Here is a 26,172-nt window from a genome sequence, read left to right as displayed (position 1 = left end):
CAAAAATCCAAGAGACAAGTATCCATTAATAGCACCTTTTACAGCTGGAGGGACAACACAGCAGGGAATAAACCGCAAGAACCTCCTAGAGAAGTTGTTGATGATCAGGCTGGATGAACAGCCAGTGAGGTAGACTGAAAACTGGCTGAATGGCTGGTTCCAGAGGGTGGTGGCACAGCCTATGGGGAGGCCACTAACTAACAGCATATCCCAGGCACTAATACTGTGGTCCAGTCCTGTTTAACATCTTTGTTAAAGATCTGGATGATGGGGTAGAGTGCACCCTCAGGAAGTTTGCTGATGACAAACTGGGAGGAGTGACTGACGCACCAGAGGAACCTCAAAAGGCTGGAGAAATATTTAAGGAACTAATACTGTTAATATAGTATATTCTCATACATCTTTCCTACGTGGTGCAGGTAAATCAGCCTGCAAGGAGTATTACTGTTTTTCGTAAAGATTCTGCAAACCTCAATCAAATGATCCAAAGTTCTGTAAAATACCTAAAAGGCTTGTTCTTTAACTTCAGTTTCCATCAGTATTTTTATAGATCCCCTAGGTCAGACAGAGCAGAAACAGATGGTGCTCTGGAGAACTTTACACTGCATTATCTACAGTACCACAATAAATTAAAAAGTTCTGCAGATATTGAACTTTTGCTTTTAATCTCAATGTCATACTTCTTATTCCAGTAAGTGTCATAATTTTAAGTTATTAGTCACACAGGTGTATAAAAAGAGGCCTAACAACTCAAACCACGTAATGGTAATCCAAAGAATCAGGAGTTGCATTGGTGTGAAATATACATCAGGTTGGTTTTTTTCTTCCCCAATTACAAGTTTTCATCTCAAAGCACAACCACACTTGAACAAGAAAGAGATAACCATATCAGCTTAGAAATGTATCTATTTTATAATTTAAAAAAATCAGTCTGCTTTTTTAAAGTGACATTACAAAGAAAAGTAGCCTTTGGAATTGCACTGATGGCAGCATTAATGGAAGATTCTAGAAGCTTTATAGCTTACTGACATGAATGATAATGACTCTTAGTAGGTGATGCAAGTTAAAGAAACTTCATTAGTTAATGCAATTATTGCAAAAGGACTGCACGGATATAAAACCATTTAATCACAGCACCACTTCTTTCAAGTGCTTACAATGCACAATACGACAAAACAAGGGCATTGGGAAACTTCTAGTTTTAATCACAGATTTAAAATGAATTTTGTTCAGCATCACAGAACAGCCTTCTGTGTACTGGAATTTCAAAGAAGGAAAAATTACACCTACACAGTAAATACCTCATCAAATATGAAGAGGCCTGGCATTTACTTTTAGATACTTATGCAAACTACATGTGGTTTAAACTTAGAAAATAGTGTAATTTGCTTTAAAAAATACTGAAAGAATACTTAACTTACTCTGTTAAAGTTCAACATTAAGAAAAGTATCAACTTCAGTTATATCAATGTAGTGGAGAAAGAGATCTAGGCAGTTGATTTACTCAAGTCTGCAATGAAAACATTCTAGTCTGCAGTGGTACCTTTTTTGAAAGCCAATGGAGATTATTTTATGTAATGGGTCAAAAACAGATGTCCTGCACTATGACCCACTTCCCCATAATGGTGTTAAATCTAACAAAGAAGGTTTTTGGTTTTTGGTTGGTTTGGTTGTAGATTTTTTTTCTTGGTTTTCTTTTTTTTTTTGTTTATTTTCCCCATTCCTTTCCAGTATATCTATACTTAGAAGCACATTTTTTTTACAGCTAAAACAGTAACAAAATAATCTTTAAAGCTAGTTGTTCAGATGTGAAGAGACATTACTGAAGATAAACACTGTTGCTGTAATAAAGACTCTGTTACAGGTACTGCAAGATTATTATAAAATCACTGAAAACTTTTGAAATGCTTTCCATGTTTCTCTCTCATATGCTGTGTATGAAGTTCCCTTCAACAGAAATCATGTTTTGCCACTACTACCAAAATTGCCTTAGCAGAACAGTTTGCTATGAGAAGATAAAACTCGAATTCCTAATATTTTAGGATCCTTGTCTAGGACTAGAAGAATATATTTCCTAATTCTTAGAATAAAGTTAAGAACAGAAATTTTAACATGAGTAAGTCCGAAGTACAAACAAAAATAATATGAAGATAAATAGTAACTTTAGCTTTATTAATGATAAAAAGTCTTGTTTTAGACTACTAAAACACTCAATCTGCTACAGTACCTCAACTAGCCATGGATACTATATAATTAACTACTTAGGTTACCACCCCATTTTTACCACATATCCTTCAATTTTACAGCCTATTTTTCCATTTTGTTATGCTTCATAAATCCCATTGCTTCTCCCACACTTTTCATCCATTTTTCCTTCTAGGCTGTCTGCAGAAAGAGAATGGTAAACTGGCAGTTTTCATCTGAACATCATCAATCAGGGAAAATAAATGAAGTTTTCTTCACTACGAACTTTTTTAATTAAACTGGAATAGAAACTGTTTCAAGGCTGACAAAATGTAACTGGTTTCTTGTTTGAATGTTGATTCTAAGATTTTGTTAGAATTTTACAAAGGAAAGATTTTTCTGCTACTGTAATCCAGATGCCTGTTAATCAGTCTCTAACAGTGGCCTAGACGATCACAAAAACTGCTGGCACTCTGTCAGAAAGTCATCATTTTTCGTTTCACTGTATTTTGTTTCAGAGCACAGCACTCTACAGTCTTTCCTTCTGTATTACTAATGCATAGCAACATATGTAAAAGCTAAATTTAATTATCTTTTCTATAGTTGGAATGTTACACAAGAAGATAGAAACAAAATTAGTTTAAAAAGCAGGGAAAACTTGCAAAATTATGTAAGATACTTGTTTCTTTGTTCAGTAAATTACTGGGTGATGCTTTGATACCAGAAGATGAACACAAACCAGTAATTCTTAGGATTTAACTTTGGGCTGCTAGTTTCAGTGCTCTAACATATGATTGTTTTTGCAGCATAAACAGAGTCTTCTTCTGTTACAACTTTATTTTTCTCTTGAGGCATTATCTCGAGTGTTCTCTGTTTAAACATATTTATCAGACCTGTACGGGTATCTTACAGAAACAGATGAAAAATATGAGTTTCAAAATATTTAGATGAAACTTCTCTGTATGAAATGAAGTCTTTCCACCATCTCCATATGTTTTTTTCTCTTCCCTTCAAAAGCATTCATTTTTTTTTATAGAATCAGCAATAAACAGAAAAATCATATTTTTTTCATGACATTAAAATGAAGAAGGTAGTCTGAATCTTTTTTAGAGTGTTTCAATAGGTTTCTTTTCTGTCTAAAAGAAGCCATGAAAAAGGTGTTTGTAGAAGATGTATCATCATCTAGTTGGCACTCAGTGGTTGGACTAATATCAAGAATACTGACTGGTAAGACTATAAATCTACTAAGGTAGAACTGTTGTTATCAGCTGTTAGGAGCCGAAAGAGAATACATTTAAACTTGATGAGGATTATTGGTAAAATCTCCTTATAAATATACAGTTTATTAAAAAGGGGCACTTTGAATAAACGCATTTTGAGGGAAAAAAAGCCCCGAAAATCTCCTTCAGCATAATTTATGAGATCAGGCCAGGGCGAAACAGACAAAAAGCTACAAAAGCAGAGGTCAGCTTTTGACTTGTTCATTTAATTTCTGCCAAACTTACTTGGACGAAGTCTTCAAGTCTGACCTGCGCATTTGAAGAAGCTAGATAAGCAGTATTTGCACAGGCAAGCAGAGATATCTAGATGGATGTTTCTACCATACCACAGTCTTGTCAACAGTTAGATTTGTGAATCTTTGAGTTTGAATACTTATGGAAGGCCTGGACTTGCTTCAGAGGTATCCAGTGAATTCTGCCCTGACAGAGACCACTTGGTCAGTGAGGGTGCTTCGAAGAGAGCATACAAAAATCCTGCTTTCAATCTGAGCTGCAGTATTCCTTGACAGGACATTTAGCCACACAGAGTTCAGCTCAGAAAGCTAGACTAGACCTTTTAAAACAAGTTTTGTGGTCCCTGATGGGTTTAGGAGATTTTATTCAGACTTCTGACTGTATTTAGGAAGAAAACGAAACCAAAACCAACTTCACCCAACAATACCCCCCTCAAAAAATGTGTGAACCATACATACACACATCGAAATCTACTATATACACATGTGCATAAGCAAACATACTGACAAAATAAACTGCCCATTTCAAGTACAGTTACAGTTTTATCATAACAAATAAATGAATTTAGGTTCATAAAGTCAGACTAATTTGTTGTCAGGCTGAACTGAAACCCCAAGAGTATTTATTTTTTTTGACAGTTTCCTCTTTACAAAGAATTGTTTTTCCAAGTTTGTATGAATTACATTCCCTTCAAAAATACATTTTTCTTACAACAACTTCAGAGACTGCACGAGTACTAAGAAAAATATTGTTATTTCAACACTGAAGTAGCCATCTTTATGTCACACCAAGTATAACACACCCTGACAGTTCATTGTGCTTGTCAATATAGAAGTTCTTCTGTCTTAAAAAACAATGCATAAAGTTTTACAAAATGTCTAAAAATAAATTCCAAACCCATCCTATTTCTTCTACAAAATATGAGGAAAATAGAATATATATATATCTTCTGTAATATATGAAGAAAAATGCTGAAGTATGACAGCTTCAATTACTTTAATTTAGAATAATGTACATAATTAATTTTGAGGTGGGAAGGCAACATACTAATGTAAAAAAATCTACATATATACATGGGTAAGAGGTTATAATAGAAAAAACAGCATGAAATTATATAATTTCAGGGTTTTTTTCTTAGGTGTACAAGTACTTAAGCTAATTCCTTGTGCTTTTCCACTAAAATGCAGTAGTTATATAAATGCCTACATACTATTTTTCCTATAGCGCTTACGTAGGAGATGGAATTTGTGTGTCTGAATTACCTCCAAATGAAGGACAGATATGCACCTGAATTTCTACATCCTGCATGAATTTTTAAATTGCTGAATTCGGTAACAGTGGTGGAGTTAAAGGCACTCACACTTGTATGGGTGTAAGGCCTGATTTAGATGGTATGCTTTGACAACCATTAGAAGAATATTTTTCTGAAACAAGCAGGTATTCTCAGTTTTGATTCCCATTGAGAATACACATAGAACTCCTCAGCTCAGCAAGTACTGGCCATGCCCAGAAGCAGACATAAGTAGTCTGGGAAATTAATACTACCTTTCAGCTGTTTTGGGATCTCAATGGTTTTGAGAATTTGGAGGTTCCAATTCGATCAGCGCAGGCATCAAGTAAGCATCTTGTATGAATTCAGTTCTATTTGCAATACTCAGAGTAGGTTTACACAAATTGCATAATAAATGAAACAGAAACTGGTAATTACTGTGAAAAGGTTAAAGATAACAGTACAATGATACATTCAAAGCAGCAAGTTAATAGAAAAGTAAATGAGTGCATGTCAAACAGCTGCTCATGCAATGTTACAGCACCTTAAATTTTTTGAGGTTTTACAGTTTCAAATACTTGGCAAATTCATAAACTGAAGATCAAGGAACTGCTTTAACCAATGCACTACTTGTGCTACCTCATTATAGAAAAAAAAACTTCCAGCCAAATAAGCACTGTAATTCCAAGCTCTGAATTTTGAAAACTTATCTTTAGAAAATGAAAACTTACTAAAGAAGTGCAAAGCAGCTTACCTGTCTACTCTTCTTCCTAGACCCTATAATGATAGCCTGTTAGTTGAGCTCTATTTTCACAAGAGTAAAAATTCATTATGCTTTAAATAAACATGGTTACCACATTGAACATACAAAAGAAGCAACCTTCTTATGCACCTTTGGTTAACACAAGGATCTAATAGTGATTAGTACTAAAGATTGAAACACTATTTTTTGTGCACATTTGGATAATAGTTAAAATATACTTTTACCTCTCCTGACATGTCGGGTGCCATAGGAATGACTGGCCACAAAGAAGAATAGATTCCAAAAAACACTACCCAAAGTGCTATGCTGCCCCAGATAGCTATATGGCTGAACTGTAAAAAAAAAACAAACAAAAAACCCAGAAAAATCATCACAGGTGCATTATGACACAGGTGCATTATGACTTTCCTACTTAGTATTTAAAATGCAAATCTGATGTATTGGATGAAATTTCCATGACTTGTATTAATTTAACTCTGTTACTTCAATTAGTTATTTCTTAACACAAAAATCATAGAATCATAGAGTAGTTAGGGGTGGAAAGGACCTCAAGATCATGTAGTTCCAACCCCCCTGCCATGGGCAGGAGCACCACACACTAAACCACGTCACCCAAGCCTCTGTCCAACCTCGCCTTGTACGCTGCCAGGGATGGAGCATTCACAACATTCTTAGGCAACCTGTGCTAGTGGCTCACCACCCTCACAGTAAAGAACTTCTTGCTTATATCTAACCTAAACTTTCTCTATTTAAGTTTAATCCCTTTTCCCCTTGTCCTGTTGCTACAACGATACTTTCAGCAGCAATATTACTGCATTTTAAGCAAACTTAAGCAAAGTTACAATCAGTTCAGAGTAATTTGATTTTTCTAGTTTAAGGATTACTTTTAAGTCTTATCCCAATGTCCTTCTTTTCAATATAAAGCATTACTTTTTGCATGTGGATATTCTTTCCATGCAGTAACCACAGTTTAGTTTGATACTGTGGGGAGGGCTGACAAACTGTGAGGGTGTAGTACAATAAATGAGAAAAAAGAACATAGTTATTCATCACATTTTATAGAACATTTAAGAATATAGAAAAGACATTTGCTTACCAAAGTCCAATATGAGGTCTCTAATCCAGCCTTCAAACACACAGTCAGAACCACAAACTTGAAGAGAGAGAGAGGATTCAGAATTAAGATGAGAATCTTAGCATACGGAGTTCATTAGTTTGGTTGAACTTCCAGGAGAACAGAAGAAAAAGTTCAATGATTTTCATACTTCATGTTTACTTGCACAAATGCAATAAGGGAAAATATAATCAATCTCTTAAATTTAAATGTGATTTCCTTAATAATATTCAACAAAGTACTATGTGTGTCCATGCACCTAGCTCCTTTTATGGAGCAGTCTCTGAAAACATCATGTTGTTGTCCCGTAGGACATGCTCCATTTTAGTTTAGATGAGCAGTAGGAGAAAATTTATAATTTCACAGCAAGGACTAGTTGATTCAGGAAAATCTCCTTCCTTTGAAATTCAAACAAACAAAAATTCTTAGCAAAGAAATAGTTATTAAACTTTGTAAATCACATGTAAATATGTATCGCAAGTTCTGCTTTATGTGCAATCTGAAGAACATGAGGCTGAAAGACTGAGTCAAAAAGACCAAGCTCCAATGGTTACAGCTATAGTTTAAACTCTAGTTTGTTGTCCAGGTTGGCAGCAATGATGTACATGAATTTATCTGTGGCTGAACTTCAAGAAGATTTAGAATTCAGAAATTTACTTCAATCGGAAGCTGAAAATAACTGGTTAAATATAAATGACAATGTCTGTGCACTATGTCTGGTGCACAGAAAGATACAAATCCTGCCAGAAAGCTTTCACTCTAGTTCTGTGTTTATACTTTTAATTCTGGAAGCTCCTATTTCAACTATTGCTGCATTATTAAGAACAAAGAAAGAAACAAAAAAACACAAAAAAATCACAGTGCCACAACTTCCTTATATAAAACGTGTGAAATCTAATGAGAAGAAAAAGGGCCATGATGAGTGTTATAATTTACTTAGTCTAACCATTTCTGGTGCTATATTTGGATAAATGAAATAAAGTAATTATGGCTAAAAAAGTACTCATCTGGTAATGCCTGCTTGCTACTGTTGTGTTGGTCATAAGAAAGAAAACATCCTTTAAGATCATGTCAGGAATTCTTATTGCATAGACAGAGTATACACAAAACAAACATTGCATGTCTCTATAAAAGGAGATAGACACTGTGTGAATATACACCCTCCCTGCATCTTAACCAACACCCCTAACAAAGTTACCAACTATACACAACAGTTTCCTCAAGAATGTGGGTTTTATTGCTCCCTCTCCCCCACCTTGATCCAACCTAACAGTAGCTCACTAAATCCTACCCAGGAAACAAGAAATCAAACTGGTATTTTGTATAAGGCACTGAGCTTCTTTAAAAAGACCTCTCAAGAACAGTCATACAAATATTTTCATAGCACTCCTATTTGAAATTTATGGTTTAAGAAATAATTCCAGGACATGATATGAATTCCATGCACATTCCTGACCTCCTCTGTGGATCCAAAGAAATTATACTTATTTCTGAATTCCTTTGCTACTGATTTTTGCCCAACTGATAAATGTGGACTTCTTAAAACCAGATTAAAAGCTGTGGGAAGAATGAGAAGTACCTCAGCCTTATGATTTTGATATTTTAAAACGATGTCTGACAAATGTCAGTGCAGATACACTGCACAAGCACAGATATTTTTAGTCTTTAATTCTCCTTTCTGCTCCCCCAATTGTGAAACTCTCTCAGATCTTCATGTGTTTTCCAGACCTCCCTGAATTCCTGTGCAAGAGGAGGAATACATCAACTGCAACCTCCACCTCTCCCTAGATTTTCAATCTGAAGTGGATAATCTGGAAAACAAATGAAAAAGCAGGTTGTCTGGACTTAAAATTGTGAAAAGATGATTTCTTGGGGATTCTTTGCCATTCTGCAGGTTAATAGCAAGCAATTAGCCTCTGGAAATGGTGCAGTTTCAGCTCTCCTAGTTGAAAACCAGTTGCAGAAGGTGACAGAAAAATTACACTGACTTTTATTTTAGCATTTATGGATATGCTTTTCAAAAAGTAATGAGTAGCTCCAGACTACTATACTGAAAGTATCAGAAATTAATTTCTGAAGGTGGTGGAAAATATAATATTGCTACAAATGTGAAAATGCAAGCTTTTATGTTTATGTTTTATGTTTATCAACTGATGTCACAGATGATACTTGGATTTTCTGCAGTACTGTAAGATTTCTAGACTTATCCATTGATAGGTTACAATCTAAACAACAGCATTATTTCAAATGCTCAGTTTCAAAAGACCTAGTCTAATCCAGTAAACCCCTATCATAATATATGTAACTTGTTTTCTCCTGGTGTCAAGCTTTGCTTTTGGAAAGAAGCACAGAGCAAAGTGATTTGGGCAGATGAAGTTCTGAGTTTGTTTCAGGAAAGAACACCATCTGTGATTGCAGTATGTTGAATAGTTGGGTTTAACAAGGGAACAGTGCTAACTCACTCTACAGAATGATGGCCAATACAAAGAATACTTTTAGAGCAATCAAGGAAAGCAGATGCCATCATAAAACCAGGCTTAGGTGATAGGATAGGTAAAGTTACGCAACTCATGTATACATACATAAAACTCATAAAATAAACTTCTGCTGAATTGAGCAACACTGCAACTTCTAAGTACATAGATCAGCGAAATTAGGATTAAAGTAAGGTGAAAACCTGGTCCTTAGAGTACCTCTTCTCAAGAAGAACATGTTTTACTTACAGCAACAGGTGGTTCTGGTAGATACTCTTATGAAGTACTTATCAATATTGGGGAATGCTGTGACACTCAGATAAATGCTGACTTCTAAACACTGCTCTGTGTTATGAGATCATAATACAAATAGACCCATGTCAGTTGAACTGCTTCTGTCATGACTGAGCTATGACAATGACTGTGACCTTACATCTTAATTTTGTTAAGACGTGCACAGAAAACACCCAGAATATTCCACCCATCCCTAATGGAGATCAGTTCATCATATGATAGATTGCATGATCATATGCAACTACTGCTGACAAAACATGCTAGGCTTGCCTTTTGGAACACGGAAAGGGAAGTGTAGAGAAAATAAACTTTTAAGAGATTGTGTGAACAAAGAAAGTGTGCCCAAAAGAACCAGTTTAAAGGCCAAGTACTGACTGGCAGAAGAAACATTTTATTTTAGCTGGCACAGAAGCAGGAAATACATAGAAAGGGCTGTGTTTACTCGGTCTTTTATGCTCTTCAACCTTTCTGGTCAGCTGTCCAATATTCAAAATGTTCTCTGATATGTAGATGTTGACAGTAGTTACATTCTCAGAGGACTATTTCTAGAACATTTTCCTTTTATCTATGTTATGATATCTCCCTATTCCCTAAGGAAAGATTTTTGCAAGAATTATTTGCACTGAAAAACAGATCTTCAGCTTCATTAATTTATTCTAGGACATAAAAGATTAAAAGAACAAAACAAACCAATAATGACTAATATTTCTGAGAATAACAGATTACTGTCAGGTGTGGGTCAAGTAGGTGTCATTTTGGCAGTCTTGTTGTCTCTGAAGAGACATCCCACAAACCTTGGTTCCATGTGGCTCTAAGTCCTCTTTCAAAGCCCCATGATAAATTAAGAAAGGGAGGACAGAACTGTATCTTCATAAATCCACAAACCAGTTCTAGTAAAGGATAGGTGTATCTTCTGCATTTTTATTGCTTTGTCATTATTTTATATGCTTTGTTTAAAAACTGGAATTAGAATACAAAATGTACTTCAAAGCTTCTCAAGGAGTCATTCAAGAGCTATTTCCTACTCTTAAGGTACTGCAATGAATCAAGTTTTCTCTGTAGAGAATTATAAATAAAAATAAACCCACAACACTTTAATAGTTAGAGCCAATATAGATAGACAATAGAGCACCACATAACTATAGGAAGACTTACAGTGTATACAGTGTTTCCCAGGAGCAGGTAATCTGAAGTTTTGCCATTGCCGAATACAGTACCTGGAGAAGGAAATAGCGATAAAAACATTTAAGCACTCAATTGCAGTCCCTGTATATAAAATCTTTTTGGTACAACAGAGATGGCAGCATCTCTAGGGGGTGCTAACACAAGATTCCACCTTGAACTCTATTGAACAGTAGAGAACTATGACTTTCGTAATTTTTAATCCCTTAAAATGTTCAGTGACTTCAGAAATTATGCTAGAAATAGGAGCTTTTTGTAACATCATATACAAAATGAGTAATATTTTATTTGGCAATAATTTAGAGCAACTTTTACAATCAGAGATACAGTATCATACCTTCAGAACAATATGAAATATAATCACTGCAGTGCACATTGATTGTAGCATGTAAGTAAACACAAAGGTTAGAGAATCAGATTTTCACTGATTCTGGATATTTCTGGTATAGAAATTTATCTTTGCTCTTATCCAAATTTCTACAGAATATGCTCAATTTTAAAACTTGAGATGCTTGCTATGAGTAACATTTTCAAAATTTACCCAACAAATCTGTGGCTTCTTATAAATATATATCCATTTTACACACATGGGTACACACACAGCATTTACACAAAGAGTCAGTGCCCTAAAGAGATGTGTTTGCATAAAATGCACGTCTACTGTAGTTCTTAAATTCAGAATTCTGAAGCAGTGCATTTAGGCTTGTTTGACAAAACTTATTTCATGACTACTGCTAGAGCAGAGGCTTTCCTGATCCCAGTTCTATGGAAGTTCCTGGCAGACTTGGGACAACACACAACTAAACTACACAGAGGGAATTTCTCATTCTCAATTAGAAGTAATGAGCTTGCTAAATTTTCACATACTCAGTTTAGAAATGCTTTTAGCACTTAAGATTGTTCATATACTGCAACTAAACCAGGACACATATTCTGTTGTAGCAGTTCTAATCACTGGGATACTCTTTTTACTGCCATCATATAAAAATATATCAAGGTACTGTGCATGCACTAGGGAAAAATAAAAGTACAAGACCAAAAAAAAAAAAAAAATGGAAAGAAAAGAAAAATAAAAGAAGAAGAATAAGAAACCCTGCTAATACTGAGACAGCATAGGAAAGGCTGTTTTTCAAAAGGTGTGTTGGGGAAAGAATAATAAAGGTGTTTGTTCTTTTCCAACCTTCATATCACCTTTACAATGAAATTAATTTTAGTCATGGATCAAGACTGTTCCTTCTAAAAAGCTTTTCAGGACCTGTGAGGCCAGTTATCACACACGCACAAAAAAATCTATGTATTGATGATTGCCTCTTCTGGAAGAGAGCAGGTGGAAGTTCATACAAATAGTCCTCCTTAACCAGCTGTCTCGCATTACACAATGAGGAGCTCACAATGGCTGCCTCCTTTGCTCTAGTGATACTGGTTGCATTCCTGGTGCTTCCCTGATTTAACTTTCTTCCTGGACAGACTAGCACATCACAAAGGACTACAAGAGTTCTAGAAGTCTGAAAACACAGCTGAGACTGTGGTTCATTTTAAAGGTTAGAAAAGAAGCAGCAGTTGTACACAAAAGTTTTGCTTCTGCCATTTACTGTCATGTTGACAAAGTTGTATCAGAAGAAGCCTTTGTAAAAATTTAGGTCCTTGTTGCCTTTCAAATACACATGACAGTCCATAATGTACAAAGACTAGTTTTGTGTAGTGTTGTTCCAGAACATGGAGCAAGCTCTGACAAACAATTGCTACAACTCTATACCTATTCTCTGATTGCGTATTTCTTGGTACACTCTACTACAAAGCATGCAGTTTGAAATTTTCCACTTAGAGACAAGAAAGAGGTGAGACTACGTTGTAACTCAGACTAAATTGTAAACAGGAGAAAATACTCAAAAGAAAATCATAGAATGAGAGCTCAGACATTTTAATGATCTTCAAGATCTGATTATCAATATCAAATTGAGTAGGTATTCTAATAAATACCTGCTCAAACTTGCACTCCACTGCTTTACGATATATACATAACAGTAAAAGCATAATGAGGATAAAACAGAGGAACAGGCAGGCAGATAAGTCTGTTCCCATCACATGTGCTGGGACTCAGCACCCATATGAACTCTTACACACGAAGCTGAACTACCCCCCATTCTTCCCATTCCTCCTTTTATGTCTCAGGATTCTCTTTGGGCCTGTTTGCTAAGACAAGGTAGAGATCTGTTCTCAGAAATTCCTCTCTCTGGTAGATCTCTCTGGCACTCACCAGCCCCTCCAAACTAATAGCATTATTTCCTTTTCCTCTTCACATGCACAGACATCAGATTTAATTAACAGCAGCTCCCATCCTGTGCTCATCTCCCCTTCATGCAGAACTTTGCACCAGCTGGACCCATAGCAGGTTCTGGTTACACCACCCATCAACTACACTATCTCCAGGTCCCAGTTCTGCTCCCTTACTCACCTGGCCTTTCTCTGAGAATGAAAGAGGAAGACAAGGCAATTTGTTCAGACATGTAGAGGCCACTTGCCAGCAGGTCAGTTCTAGCCCAGGGGCTTTGAGCTGAAGAGGCCTGTGCTACACTGCTCTCACAACTGATCATGCAAGTTATCTCAGCTTTGCCATTCACACATGAACTCTATTCTGCATCATCACATAGAATCATAGAATGGTTAGGGTTGGAAAGGACCTTAAGATCATCTAGTTCCAACCCCCCTGCCATGGGTAGGGACACCTCACACTAAACCATCTCACCCAAGGCTTCGTTCAACCTGGTCTTGAACAGTGCCAGGGATGGAGCATTCACAACCTCCCTTGGCAACCTATGCCAGTGTCTCACCACCCTAACAGGAAAGAATTTCCTCCTTATATCCAATCTAAACTTCCCCTGTTTAAACGCTTCTCCACTGTGTAGAATCATAGAAAGGGTTGGAAAGGACCTTAAGATCGTCAAGTTCCAACACACCTGCCATGGGCAGGGACACCTCACACTAAACCATCTCACCCAAGGCTCTGTCCAACGTGGCCTTCAACACCACCAGGGATGGAGCAGTCACAACTTCCCTGGGAAACCCATTCCAGTGCCTCACCACACAGTAAAGAACTTCCTCCTTATATCCAATCTAAACTTCCCCTGTTTAAGTTTTAACCCATTACCCCTTGTCCTATCACTACAGTCCCTAGTGAAGAGTCCCTCCCCAGCATCCCTATAGGCCCCCTATTAGATACTGGAAGGCTGCTATGAGGTCTCCACACAGCTTTCTTCTTCTTCAGGCTGGACAGGCCCAACTTTCTCAACCACTTGGCATGGTTAAACTTCATGAGGTTGGCATCAGCCCACCTCACAAGTGTGTCAAGGTCCCTCTGGATGGCATTCCTTCCCTCCAGCATATCAACCGAACCACACAGCTTGGTGTCATCAGCAAACTTGGTGAGGGCGTAATCAATCCCACTGTCCATGTCAGTGATGAAGATGTTGAACAAGACCGGTCCCAACACTGATCCCTGAGGGACACCACTTGTTACTGGTCTCCAGTCGGACACTGAGCCATTGACCACAACTCTTTGTGTGCGGCCATCCAGCCAGTTCTTTATCCACTGAGTGGTCCATCCATCAAATTGGTGTCTCTCCAATTTAGACACAAGGATGTCGTGTGGGACGCTTTGCACAAGTCCAGGTAGATGACATCAGCTGCTCTACCCCTGTCCATCAGTTCCGTAGCCCCATTACAGAAGGCTACCAAATTGGTCAGGCAGGATTTCCCCTTAGTGAAGCCATGCTGGCTGTCACCAACCACCTTGTTGTTTTTCATGTGCCTTAGCATGCCTTCCAGGAGAATCTGCTCCAAGATTTTGCCAGGCACAGAGGTGAGACTGACTGGTCTGTAATTCCCCAAGTCATCCATTTTCCCCTTTTTGAAAATGAGGGTTATATTACCTTTTTCTAGTTGTTGGGAACTTCACCTGACTGCCATGATTTTTCAAGTATGATGGCCAGCAGCTTAGCAACTTCATTCGCCAGCTCCTTCATGACCCACAGATGGATTTCATGAGGTCCCATGTACTTGTATACATTCAGCTTTTTAAGACGGTCTCGAAGCAGATCCTCTCCTACAGTAGGTCTAGGGTCTTCATTCTCACAGTCACTGTGTCTGACTTCCAAGTCAAAGAAGTCATTATGAACCTTAGCCTTCTCCAAATCCAGGGTAGCCAGTGCTCCCGATAGCTGCCAGAGATGGCCCATGTTGTCCCTAGACTGTCTTTTATTTGCAATGTACCTGTAGAATCCCTTCCTGTTATCCTTAACATCCCCAGCCAAGTTGAATTCTAACTGGGCCTTAGCTTTCCTAACCTGGTCCCTAGCTTCCCAGACAGCATCCCTGTATTTTTCCCAGGGCACCTGTCCTTACTTCCACCTTTTATAAGCCTCTTTTTTCCCCTCTAAGTTTCCTCAGCAGCTCCATATCCATTCAAGGAGGTCTCCTGGCCCTCCTGCTGTACTTCCTTCTAGTTGGGATGCAACATTCTTGAGCTTGTAGCAGGTGATCCTTCAATATCAACCAACAGTCATGGGCCCCCCTGCCCTCTAGGGCTATATCCCATGGAACCTTACTAAGCAGGTTCCTGAAGAGGTCAAGGTCTGCTCTCTAAATGTGCAATGCATAAATCTCTCACATGGACTGGTAACAGCTTTGAACAGACATTTTGGTTTGGATTTAGTTTTAGAGTATGCATTGACATTTTGGGACATCCTTCCTCCTGGTCTGTCTAAACCTCTCTAATGCAAACTACTGCCACTGAGCTCACTCAAATCCAGTGTGAGAGTGGCCTCTCAGAGAAAACAGCCTGCTACCTAATTCCCTTTACCCATCAGAAGTCACTGAGCATAAAATACTCTGCAACAAGTCTTCCCCTTAACCTTTTTGAGCACAAACAGCTGTGACCATATCATTATCTAGTCTCAGCAGTTAGAAAATGTTCATAGGAGTATTTCTATCTTATATGCTGGGTCAGACTGCCAGGTTGTTTCAGGGAAACTGAGCAGACTATTAGTTTTACAGAAAAGCTGCAGCCCCCACAACACTGCCACAAACTGGAAGCAGTGCTTTAAAGTTTTGTCTAATTAACATAGCTTTCCTCCCAACCATTTCCTTCTGTAGCTCAGGGGCATACACAACAGTTGAACTAGAAGAGTGATGAGACTGAGCTGTCCAAGATGTCCCAGTTTCCTCTGCCACAAGCCAACTTACACAGAGGTAAACTAATGGGTTAGTATGCCCTTTAAGTAACAGGAGAAAAGGTCAGCAATAAAAGTTTACAAAACGTAAATAAAATAAAAATAAAAAAAGTTTACAAAATGTAAGAGATAATGCAAGTGACAGCAGTAATTTAGGATCTTGTAGGTATTTATCATGGCAGTGTATTATATACAAAACCTAGCATAATTAAATAGCAATCTCTTTATCTCCATCTTGCTTCAGTTTGCTTAAAACCCATTCATATAGTTTAATGTATATGTACATAATATTACTCCTACTTTTCAACAGATTAAAAAAAACCCACATTAAATATACTGCACTTACTCTAGTTCTAGAAATAGTATCTTGAAATTTAACCACACAAACCTGTTAGCATTCATAAAGTTTTATTAAGAACAAAGAAGGTATTAAGGTATTTCATACCTTTCAACACTTATATTTTTATTTTTTGTAAGACTTACCATGCTGGAGGGCTTTTAGTGGAAACCAGAACAGAATGAATGAGTGGAAGAGGCCATTTAAACAATGAAACCAGAAAACCTAAGGGAAAACAGAAAATCCATGAGAACCATTTGCAATAAACTAGCTCTGTGAACCCTGACCTTCCTTTTTATCTGTGTGCTGGAGTCACAAAATGTGTTTTTGTCAGGCCAACACTGTGAAGTAATATAACTGACAGGCACTTTCTGCCTCTTAGCTCTTCATGGGTCATTTGTTTATTTTTATGCTTTGAAAAAAAAAAAAAAGTGTGTATTATCTCCTTCTTTTAATTTCAAATCATAAGGGAAATTAAAAAGTATACATATGGGAATATCATCAGAAAAATTAAACTAAACCAGACAACTGGAACGATTGCTGCATTCTAGGTAGAGACTTAAAAAGGAATCTAGCTTTCACAATTTACATTTTGAGTAACAAGAAATTTTGATGGCAGAACAATCAAAACCTGAGTTTTACATATACCCATCTGCATACTTCCACATACAAACAAATTAAAAAAGGACAAATAAAAGTATCTTTTTGGATGCCTCCTTAGATGCTACATTCCTGAAGTACATAGCTTCATCAAAATAAACTTCCTTTAATGTATTTGCTAAATAATTCACATTTTACTTTTATTTTCATTTGTAAAACATGCTTTCTACGAAGAACAGTATTAAGGATAAACAAGCTACTGATGCTTTCCATAATATATTGTATAAAAACATAGAAAGACTTAAATAAAAAATATGTAACTGATTTCCTGTGGTATAGCAATCACGTTTTTTCATTAACAACTCTTCTGGCTATCACAGCCTTTATTGTAACTAACTGACTGATGCGCATTATGAGTGTTAAGGTGCTCAAACAATTGAAATGAAGTTGCCTGCCTCGCATTTTCCACAATGTCTCCAAGTCTTTTGTTTGATTATACAACTACACTAGGTTGTATGATCCAATTTACACTCCAATACTTTGCACATTTGAACTTGTGCTACTCATTAACCTTTGTCTCTCTTTCTTGCTCTGTCATTACCAGAAGTTTTTATTTGACAGAAAGCACAGGTGGGTGCAAGAAAAATTAGTTCTACTTTTCCATTTTCCTGACCAATTCTTATTTGTCACATGCTAATCCTTTAACCTCTGTCATGACCTTATAACCTTTGATCCCTTTTACCATAACAAACATCTGCATCAACATTCAAGGCAGTAATGTTTCCAAATCTTTAACACCAACCATTCAACTTATAAAGGTGGGAATTTTGTAGCTGGGAAGTTTGTAGATGTTTACTCATAGAAGTGTTGTACGTGAATAGCCACAGAATTTCCAATGAAGTTAACAATACACTGGTACAATAATAAAAATAATAAGGCTTATTTAAAAGCAGGAGAAAAATCCAACAATTGTAACTCATGACTTAGATTATTTATTAAAGTCACAATACAAAAGTGGCTCTATTAATGGACTCTAAAAAGTCTGACATTTGTAAAGCATTCACTGCGACACATGAAACTATTTTCCCTAGTTTCCTTACAACTTTCAGGTTTGTTTTTTGTAGGTGAAGCAATGAAGTGCAGAAGTAGAAAAATCTCATACGCTTCAGTGAACATAGATAGTTTAGACAAATAATTCTATATAGATAAGGGTATTCCAGTTTTACAGAACAAGCGGCACAGATATAAGAGCTAAGCATGCTGTATCGGCTTTACACGTCTACTTACAGAGCAAGAATTGTTAATTCAATGACAGACTGAAAATATCCAAGTTCAACATACAATGATATTACTTGAAATGTCTGAATTATATTTAGAAAAATCAAATATAAACTCTCATGAATGCCACAGTATTCATGAAATGGAACTTATTCAGGGATAAGTTTAATTTAAATTTTTTAAGAGATTACTTATGGAATACGTCCATAGAAACTGCTTATATATTTAATATATAAAAGTGTCCTATATTCTTTTACTACTTCTTGTGCTAGTATCTCCAAAATGTTGTCCATTTCCCACTAAAAGTAGCCTTGGATACCTTTTGATCTACTCTGACACATTCTTAACTGACTCGAAGTATTTTTTCCTAAAACTCAAATTAAACCATAAAATCACAACTCCAAATTGACAAAGAATAGTACCAAGTCACTCCTTCTACAAATCTAATGACAGTTCTTATTGTCCTCTGCAACACTTCTCCACAGGCTTCAGTAATCCATTTCCATATAACAGTACAAACACATACAGCCCAGCAACAGAGAGGTCTAATCGCTTCTGCCTATAGAAGACAGCTTTATTACCAGCAGAGGAAAAGAAATAAGGGCTGAGGAAAAAAAATGCTTACTGTCCACTTCCATGCTTGCTAAAAATGAATAAATATGATTTGTACCATGCACAGACTCACGGACAACTAGAAAGAGTAGTCATAAAAATGCCCTCCGTTTTAAAATATGAGCAGTCTAGTACAGAAAGAATAACAATACTGAATTCCTATTAATTTCTGCTTTAATTATATTTGACTTTTTTTTTTTTTTTAAACATACCTTAGTATTGAAGTCCAGTGCATTTTGGGAAGTCTTGTATAACTCAGGATATTTCAGCATATTTTCTTTTCGGCAGGATCTCTCAAATATACCAAGAGTTAGTGGAGGCATTGCTGTAAACATCTAATAGTTGGATTGAAACAAACAAATAAAAACATACTGCAAAACTTTAGAAGACTTGCTTAAAGATTACTTACTCAAGAAACTTTCATGTTTACGGTTGAAAATAATTGAAACCACACAAATCATCTTACCACATTGTAAAGACCTATACACCATCTTTCAAAAAGAATTTGTCCAGAAAATCCATTTACAAATGCAAACCAGACCTGAAAAAGATACGAGTCACATATTACTTAGATATCTTGCAAGGTATGATAAATACATTTTTCTTCAGCTTCACAAAAAAAAAAAAAGGTATCCCTAAAACACATTTACAATGCAATTGAAAGTGTTCTGGTTTAAATCTATGCAAGGAAAAAAAAAAAACAACCCAACCAATTTGCATTCAAGACCAGATAATGGACAATCTAGTCAAATATATGAGCAATTCCACCTAAATATAAAAATATTTAAAGGAAGTAGCTATTTTCAGAAGAAATGTCATATTCTGTAAGTATTTAAGAGTGATTTAAACTCACTGCATTTATACTGTACTTAATTCATGATGAAATGAAAATGGTCTGAGAAATATGGTGTGTGTGTGTGATCCAACACATAAGAAGCAGTCATTTTACCATTAGCAAATCTCCTAACTAATAGAATTCATACAGTAAAAGTTGCAGTTTGAAACTGAAAAATGTACCAATATTCCTTTCTCATACATGAAACTCATGAAAGGGTAAGGCTTTACCACTAAATCAACTACTTCTTTAAAAAACACTAACTCAACTACAGAGTACATTAGAGAGGCAACTGGATATTTATCTCTTTCACTGCCTAAGTTTTATCACTTTTTGCTAAAAAGTTAAAAAAAAAAATTGGAAAGCCACAATAACACATTTTCTTAGGTCTTTTATAAAAGCATGTAGCATGGCTTTCTCCTATTTCTTCATTTGTCTCTTATTTCAATGACAAAGTGGAGAAGCAGCATATCTGATGAATCTTTATTAACAAGTTACACAGAAACTGTATATTGCCTATGACAAAACATAAACTGAAAGCTGACAGAAGTGAGGATCATCTGAACAACATTCTACTCAATTTAAGACTCATGTTTTTCAAGTGAATTCTTAGTTGCTGCTTTGCAGAGACTTTCCTGCAGCTCATATTTCGTTTGACTTTACCATGGAAGCATGAATTGCTACAATCATAATATATGTCTACCAGTATGTATGTACTCAGGCTGGCCTCCAGGTGACCAGACTTTATGGCGAAACTCAAATTTTTTTAACATATGGTGGAATGTCTGAACATGTTTGTAAGTACTTTGAGATGGCAAAAAATCCTGAAATTAATAACAATTTACATTAAAAATGAGAAGTAAAATCCAGCTCAAAAACTGCTATTTGTTTAACCAATAAATGAAAACTAAACAGATTTTTTTTTGGTGGCTAATTATTGCACACAAGGTCATGAATGTTAGAGGTTCTGATACAGAGATACAGAATTTACTGAATTTTCTGAAATCTTATAATGTTAATTTTATTTACTTGGGTTAACCAGTATTTTCTGACCTTTCACTCTATTCACACTGAAAAGACAATAGAATTAATTTATGCCAGTAGAGTCAGGTTTTTATAAGCTCTTGTCTATTTTGATTTTTGACTTTTGCAACAGTAGTTATCATTTAACCATGATGAATTTAGCAGACATTCATTAGCAGCAGTTTCTCAGTTGCTGAGTATGAAGGAACGAGATGAGTGCATAATCAGTTTTTCACTGCTGAACACATAATCATGTACTCAACATCAGCACAGTTTTTTGGCTGCTTTAGAACTAAGCTAAGTATGTGAACCTAATCCAGGGTCACCTAATCCATCATCACTGCTTGTATACAAGTTGTGGTCCTCAACTGCCATCTCTCTTTTCAACCTTCTCACTATACATAGGTCCTACGTTACTTTATTCCCAATCTAGGAAGATTGTTAGGAAGACAGCTCTAGAGAGAGGAATGAAAGAATAGATATTATTACAATTTACCTCCCTCTTCCTTTGTTGTTTATTTTTTTTATCAAATACTGAAGTAAATTTTCAAATTCTTACTTTGAAAGAGTTAGGGTGGTGGAAAAGGGTATTTTCAGAAGAGATTACGTGATTCAGTACCTGGGCATAAATATATGTGCACCTCATTACTGGTAATTTTAGACAGTTTAACAGAAGTACTGCTTTCCAGGAAGAAAATAAGACACATCGCAAGTAGATGTATAATTGACCCTTCATAACCAAGGAGCATACAAACCAACATTAACTTTCTGTTGTGATTTAACTAGCAGTCAAAATGTTACGAAACTCTCATTTAAAAAGAAAGGACCAAATATATTTACTGGATTTATTCCACATGCTCACTGCTCTTAAAGATAAGTGATGTTAAGCAACACTTGAAAATATTTTGGAGTCACTTTTATAAATAAATGAAAGTATTTAAGAAAAAAATTCATTTACAATGGAATGGCATATATAAAATCGCTCCCAAGCCTTTTATTCCTTAAAAAGCATGTTGCTTTCAGTTTTAGTTTGTACAGAACTTAAGCGTTAACATTTTTCAAGCTATTTAAACTGAAACCAGTTTTACTGTAGAACTGTAAAGAAATGCTTTAAGGCATAACATTAACTTCCTTAAACACTAGCATTTACTTTCTTCTAAAGAAACCATGCAAGGTACAAGCATTTTAGGTCAGTTTAGTGTAATAAGGGACTGGAACTTATGTCGGTCAGAGCTCTAGATCCAAGCCAAGAAGAAATGAAATTTGGTAGCACCCCTGGATTCTAAAGTTCTTGTTGAATCTATCAAAAACTGGTTGGGAAGAGGAACTTTTTAATGTGGCTGAAACACTGTGCCCTCTGTAGGAGAAACACTACTATTTAGTGGAATACCAGACATACTGCTTAAAGACACAGAGCATCTTTTAGTATCTAAACAGAGACATGGATTTTCTGTTGTTTACAATAGATAGTTTTTGAATGTTCACATTAAGAACACCAATGGCTCAAAAATAACTGGCAGATGTAGAGGGAAAAAAAAAAAAGGCAGGAAGAATAAATACAGCCCTCATCTCAAACTGTAAGAGGGGAAGAAAATAAGCTACTTTTTTACGACTCTTTACTTACACGAAAAAGCTACTATGGAGTTTACTACATTATTAATAGCTATAGTGACAAACTCCTCACAGTGAGAAATTTATTCATGGAAAGTATATTTCATTCTGATTATGATGGACAATGAAGGCAGCTGTACCCGCAAAATAAGTTTTTAGGACATGCTGTACCTGATACTAATTTAGCAGCAGACTCAGCCACTTCCCTCTTAGAGGACAGGTCCTACTCTAACTCAAATTACTAATCCAGCATCCCTATACAGCAAGATAGGTGATAGGTGTCTTTAAGAAGTAATTTAGACTACATACATGAGGGGGAAGTAAAAATTCAGACCATTTTATAGTTTAACAGCTACATAATTTCCATGGAAAACAAAAGATTTAGGTTCACAGCCCTTCTAAGATGAGACGGGCCTCTGTGCAGAACCTTGTATTTCGAAGTTTTCAAACCTTATAATGCAAAAAAGGGGGCATGTGCACAATCACTTTCTCCTGTTGGTGCAGTTTGCATACATTAAGTAAAGCATGACATATTGAACAACAGCACCTAAACTCCACACCTCAGAACCAGGATGAGTATACACAGAAAGCCTGCTCACATTTGGGGTTATGCATAATCTGGGTCTCAAAATGACCACAAGCACTCATCTGATGTGTGTCAGGCACAGGAAATCGGGAACAAAATGGTAAACTTCAGTTATGGACATGAGCAGCACCAAGTGTGTAACTGCACTAGGTTTGGGGTGGGGGAAGGGAGAACTATCATCCAAAGTTTATGAAGCAACAACAACAAAAAAAGGGCATTGCAGCTCTAATTACTTAGTATAATTGAATTGTTTACATAGCATCACTTAAATTGTTACAACCAACCACGTTCAAGGATCTGTAAGTAAACTGCGAATGTGAACTCCATGCATGTGTTTTTTCTGTTTGTGTCCTCTTTTATTTGAATTTTTCCCCACATGAAACATGAACAACCTATGAAGATCTTTAAATCCTTCTTTTTTTTTTAAATTGTAAGCCTTCTTTTTTAACATAAGCCAGTTTATTCAATGTTATTGCTAGTTATTGCTAGCTAGCAGAACAGAAAGTAGGAATAAGAAAATTTTGTCCTTTTGATGCTGAAGGGAGATTTGCTTAACTTCAAAAATGTATAGTTTAAAGACAGAGTATACACAGTAATGGTAATTATAAAACCCAACCCAATCCATGAAGGAGTTTTCAATCACTAGATCAATCTCAGTCCCAAACATCACTATAATGTAATGACAGCTCCCTCAAAATAAGGATGAGGCTCTGCATAGCTTATCATAGGCTGCATACAGGCACAGGCACAATAATGCACATTAGCTGTCTACTGGAAATTCAAAGCTTTCACTTGCAATTTAGAATGATACTTCAAAACATAACCTCTAAAGCTACTGGGACTAGGCCTGGTCAAAAGAGAAAGCCCATGTTTTAATATCTACTGAATCAAGACACAGACTAGAAAAAGTTATTACAGAGAATTCTTATGAATAGCAGTTTAAATGTTGAGAAACACTAATTATTATAGACCTTTACCATTTTCTGAAACAAGAAACCAATGACACTTATTTTGCATCACTCCAGCCTAAGGCTGTATTTTAGATTAAATCGAATCTATTACTTATTTGACTGGTATTGTGCAGAGATTTAAAAATGTAATATACATCTATTAAGTAAAGGCAGGTATTTTTTTTTTTTAGTTATTGTAAGCTAATAATAAAGGGAAACGTGTTTAAAGCAACTTCCAGACATGCCTTTCATAGCATTATATTCTAAACTCCAAGACAGAGGAGGTGTGGCTACAAAAGCTTCACAGGCATTTTCCTGATACAGCATTTCTGCATATTAAGCAGCAGCTTACAAATACTCATTGAGCTCTGTGCTCCCACGCCTGATCCGTACAAAAACCTGAAAAGAGAGATTCAAGACTGGCAGTTGTCCTTTCTAGAGACATTCAATGATGAATTTATGTCCATTCACTCACAGTATTGACACGAGCTATTAACATCTGTGAAAGTTTTCTGAGCTGACAAATGGGTATACAGGAATTCAAGTAGAAGTCATCTTGTCTTCCAGAGAAGGTGTATGTGGTAAAATGCTTGTATGGATTATATATAAAGCGTCATAACTCATACAAAGTGACCTCTTTGCCCTTCTGTCTGTTCAGGAGACAGAGACTACCTCTTCTTCTTTTTGTACTTTTTAGGCTATGATCTCTGTACCTTGCATTTAATTTTCTTTCACAAAGAATACAAATGGTGGGATATTTAGACCCAAGTTGTAAATTTACAATGTGTTTGTAGGTGACTGCCAGAAAATTGAGAAAAATAAGTTAGGATGCTCTAAAGGCCAACTTTGCATGTTTTCCATAAACACAAAGTATACATTAATTGTTTTTTCCAAATACTTCAAGAGCTACAGCTAATCAGTTCTGGAAGTCTGATCATTTAAGCAAATATTGAGTTTTTGAAATGCAGGATCTAAAGTCTCCCATCACTTCTAAAGTAAAAAGGATCTTTAACGGACTTGCTTTTTCTACAGCTTCCTAGTTTATGTTTTTCTAAATGGGCTGCAAAATTGTTACTACTTAGATTGAAATCTGTTTGTTAATAACATAATAAAAGAGGAAAACCAGGAAAACTTAGAATATGGAAAAAAAAAAGCATCTTTTTGACTACAATACTTGTTTATAAAAAGATGTTTGAATTATCTTGAAATATTGCAACATAGATATCAGAATCAGAAATATTAACCTAATGTTTACGACAGAAATGAGCCATGTTCTTTCAGTAAAACTGGATATATACTATGCAAGTTTAAGATATTAATTTGAAAATATATATAAAAAACTATTAAAGTTTTTAAAATAACTCTAAACACCATGAATGTAAAGATACAGGAGACAGACCAGTAAAAGTTATTTTATAATCAAGCTTTGCAGCAATTTTTTTTCCCACATTTTTAACACAAAGTATCATTGTGAATATAAAGTTTGACTCAATTCTAAACAGAATTACTATAAATATTTGGTTATAAGAAAGCAAGCAGCTGTTGAAAGAAAAAAGAGCAAATAAAGGTGGGGGGAATTTAAAAATACATTCAAAAATTTAAGGATACCATCTAGTCATGAAGGTCATGAAAACTATAGCTATGCGTGCTATTTTAACCATGTACCAATAAAGTACATTTATTTCAACACATGCCTCTCATACTACTGTATTTTTTACAAGACTCCAGTAAGAAAACTAGGTCAATTACTTTCAGATAAATATTCCTCTTCATGAGCTGGCGCCTAAGCAGGCATGGTTACCTCATCAACAAGTGAAAGGTATGCAACAGTGTAACTAACTAAACATGTATGTAAAAACCCAAAGTACTGCTCTGAACAGCAAGAGCCCTGCAGCTCAACAGTGACCTGAAAAAGAGCTTCAGAGAGTGAACTGGACAGCTACTATAGCTCAAAAGCTGGTGTCACATTTATTTCTTGGTAAATCACCAGCACATGCATCTCCTGGTAAATTTAAGGGTATTTGTTACTCTATTCCTTAAATACTGTAATGATGTTACAGATACAGAATTTCAACAACCTAGCAGTATTATGCAACACAAACTTTGAGTGCTAATATTTGGTACATATTTTTAAGACAATTAGATCTTTGACAGTTAAGAAAAATCACTAATATTAATGAGCTTTTTAGAAAACAAGACTTAGTACAAGTGTATATTGGCAGTTCAAATGCTACTTTGAAATCATACATAATAACTGAAAGCTCAAAATAATAATGTCTGTACTTTCAAGAAGTAACATTAACTGTACCATAAAATT

General features: G+C 35.8%; 1 protein-coding gene across 6 annotated transcripts in view; it reads right to left on the bottom strand.

Moving 5' to 3' along the window:
- ATP8A1 (ATPase phospholipid transporting 8A1) overlaps window positions 1-26,172 on the bottom strand; it is a 114,074-nt gene that overhangs the window by 18,129 nt on the left and 69,773 nt on the right. For all 6 annotated transcript variants that reach the window (XM_057407518.1, XM_057407519.1, XM_057407517.1 and 3 more), the window contains 6 exons: window positions 19,317-19,391; window positions 19,063-19,185; window positions 16,507-16,585; window positions 10,769-10,830; window positions 6,828-6,884; window positions 5,956-6,063 (listed from right to left, as the gene is read on the bottom strand). In XM_057407518.1, coding sequence (XP_057263501.1) covers window positions 5,956-6,063; window positions 6,828-6,884; window positions 10,769-10,830; window positions 16,507-16,585; window positions 19,063-19,185; window positions 19,317-19,391 — 504 coding nt within the window. The remainder of the gene's footprint in view (window positions 1-5,955; window positions 6,064-6,827; window positions 6,885-10,768; window positions 10,831-16,506; window positions 16,586-19,062; window positions 19,186-19,316; window positions 19,392-26,172) is intronic.

This window comes from Pezoporus wallicus, unplaced genomic scaffold (genome assembly GCF_028554395.1).
Source record: "Pezoporus wallicus isolate ANWC-B61680 ecotype Strahan unplaced genomic scaffold, APGP_CSIRO_Pwel_v1 contig_2492, whole genome shotgun sequence".
NCBI lineage: Eukaryota > Metazoa > Chordata > Aves > Psittaciformes > Psittacidae > Pezoporus > Pezoporus wallicus.
The sequence above is the reverse complement of the archived record's forward strand: the minus strand, read 5'-3'. Positions and strand labels throughout refer to the sequence as shown.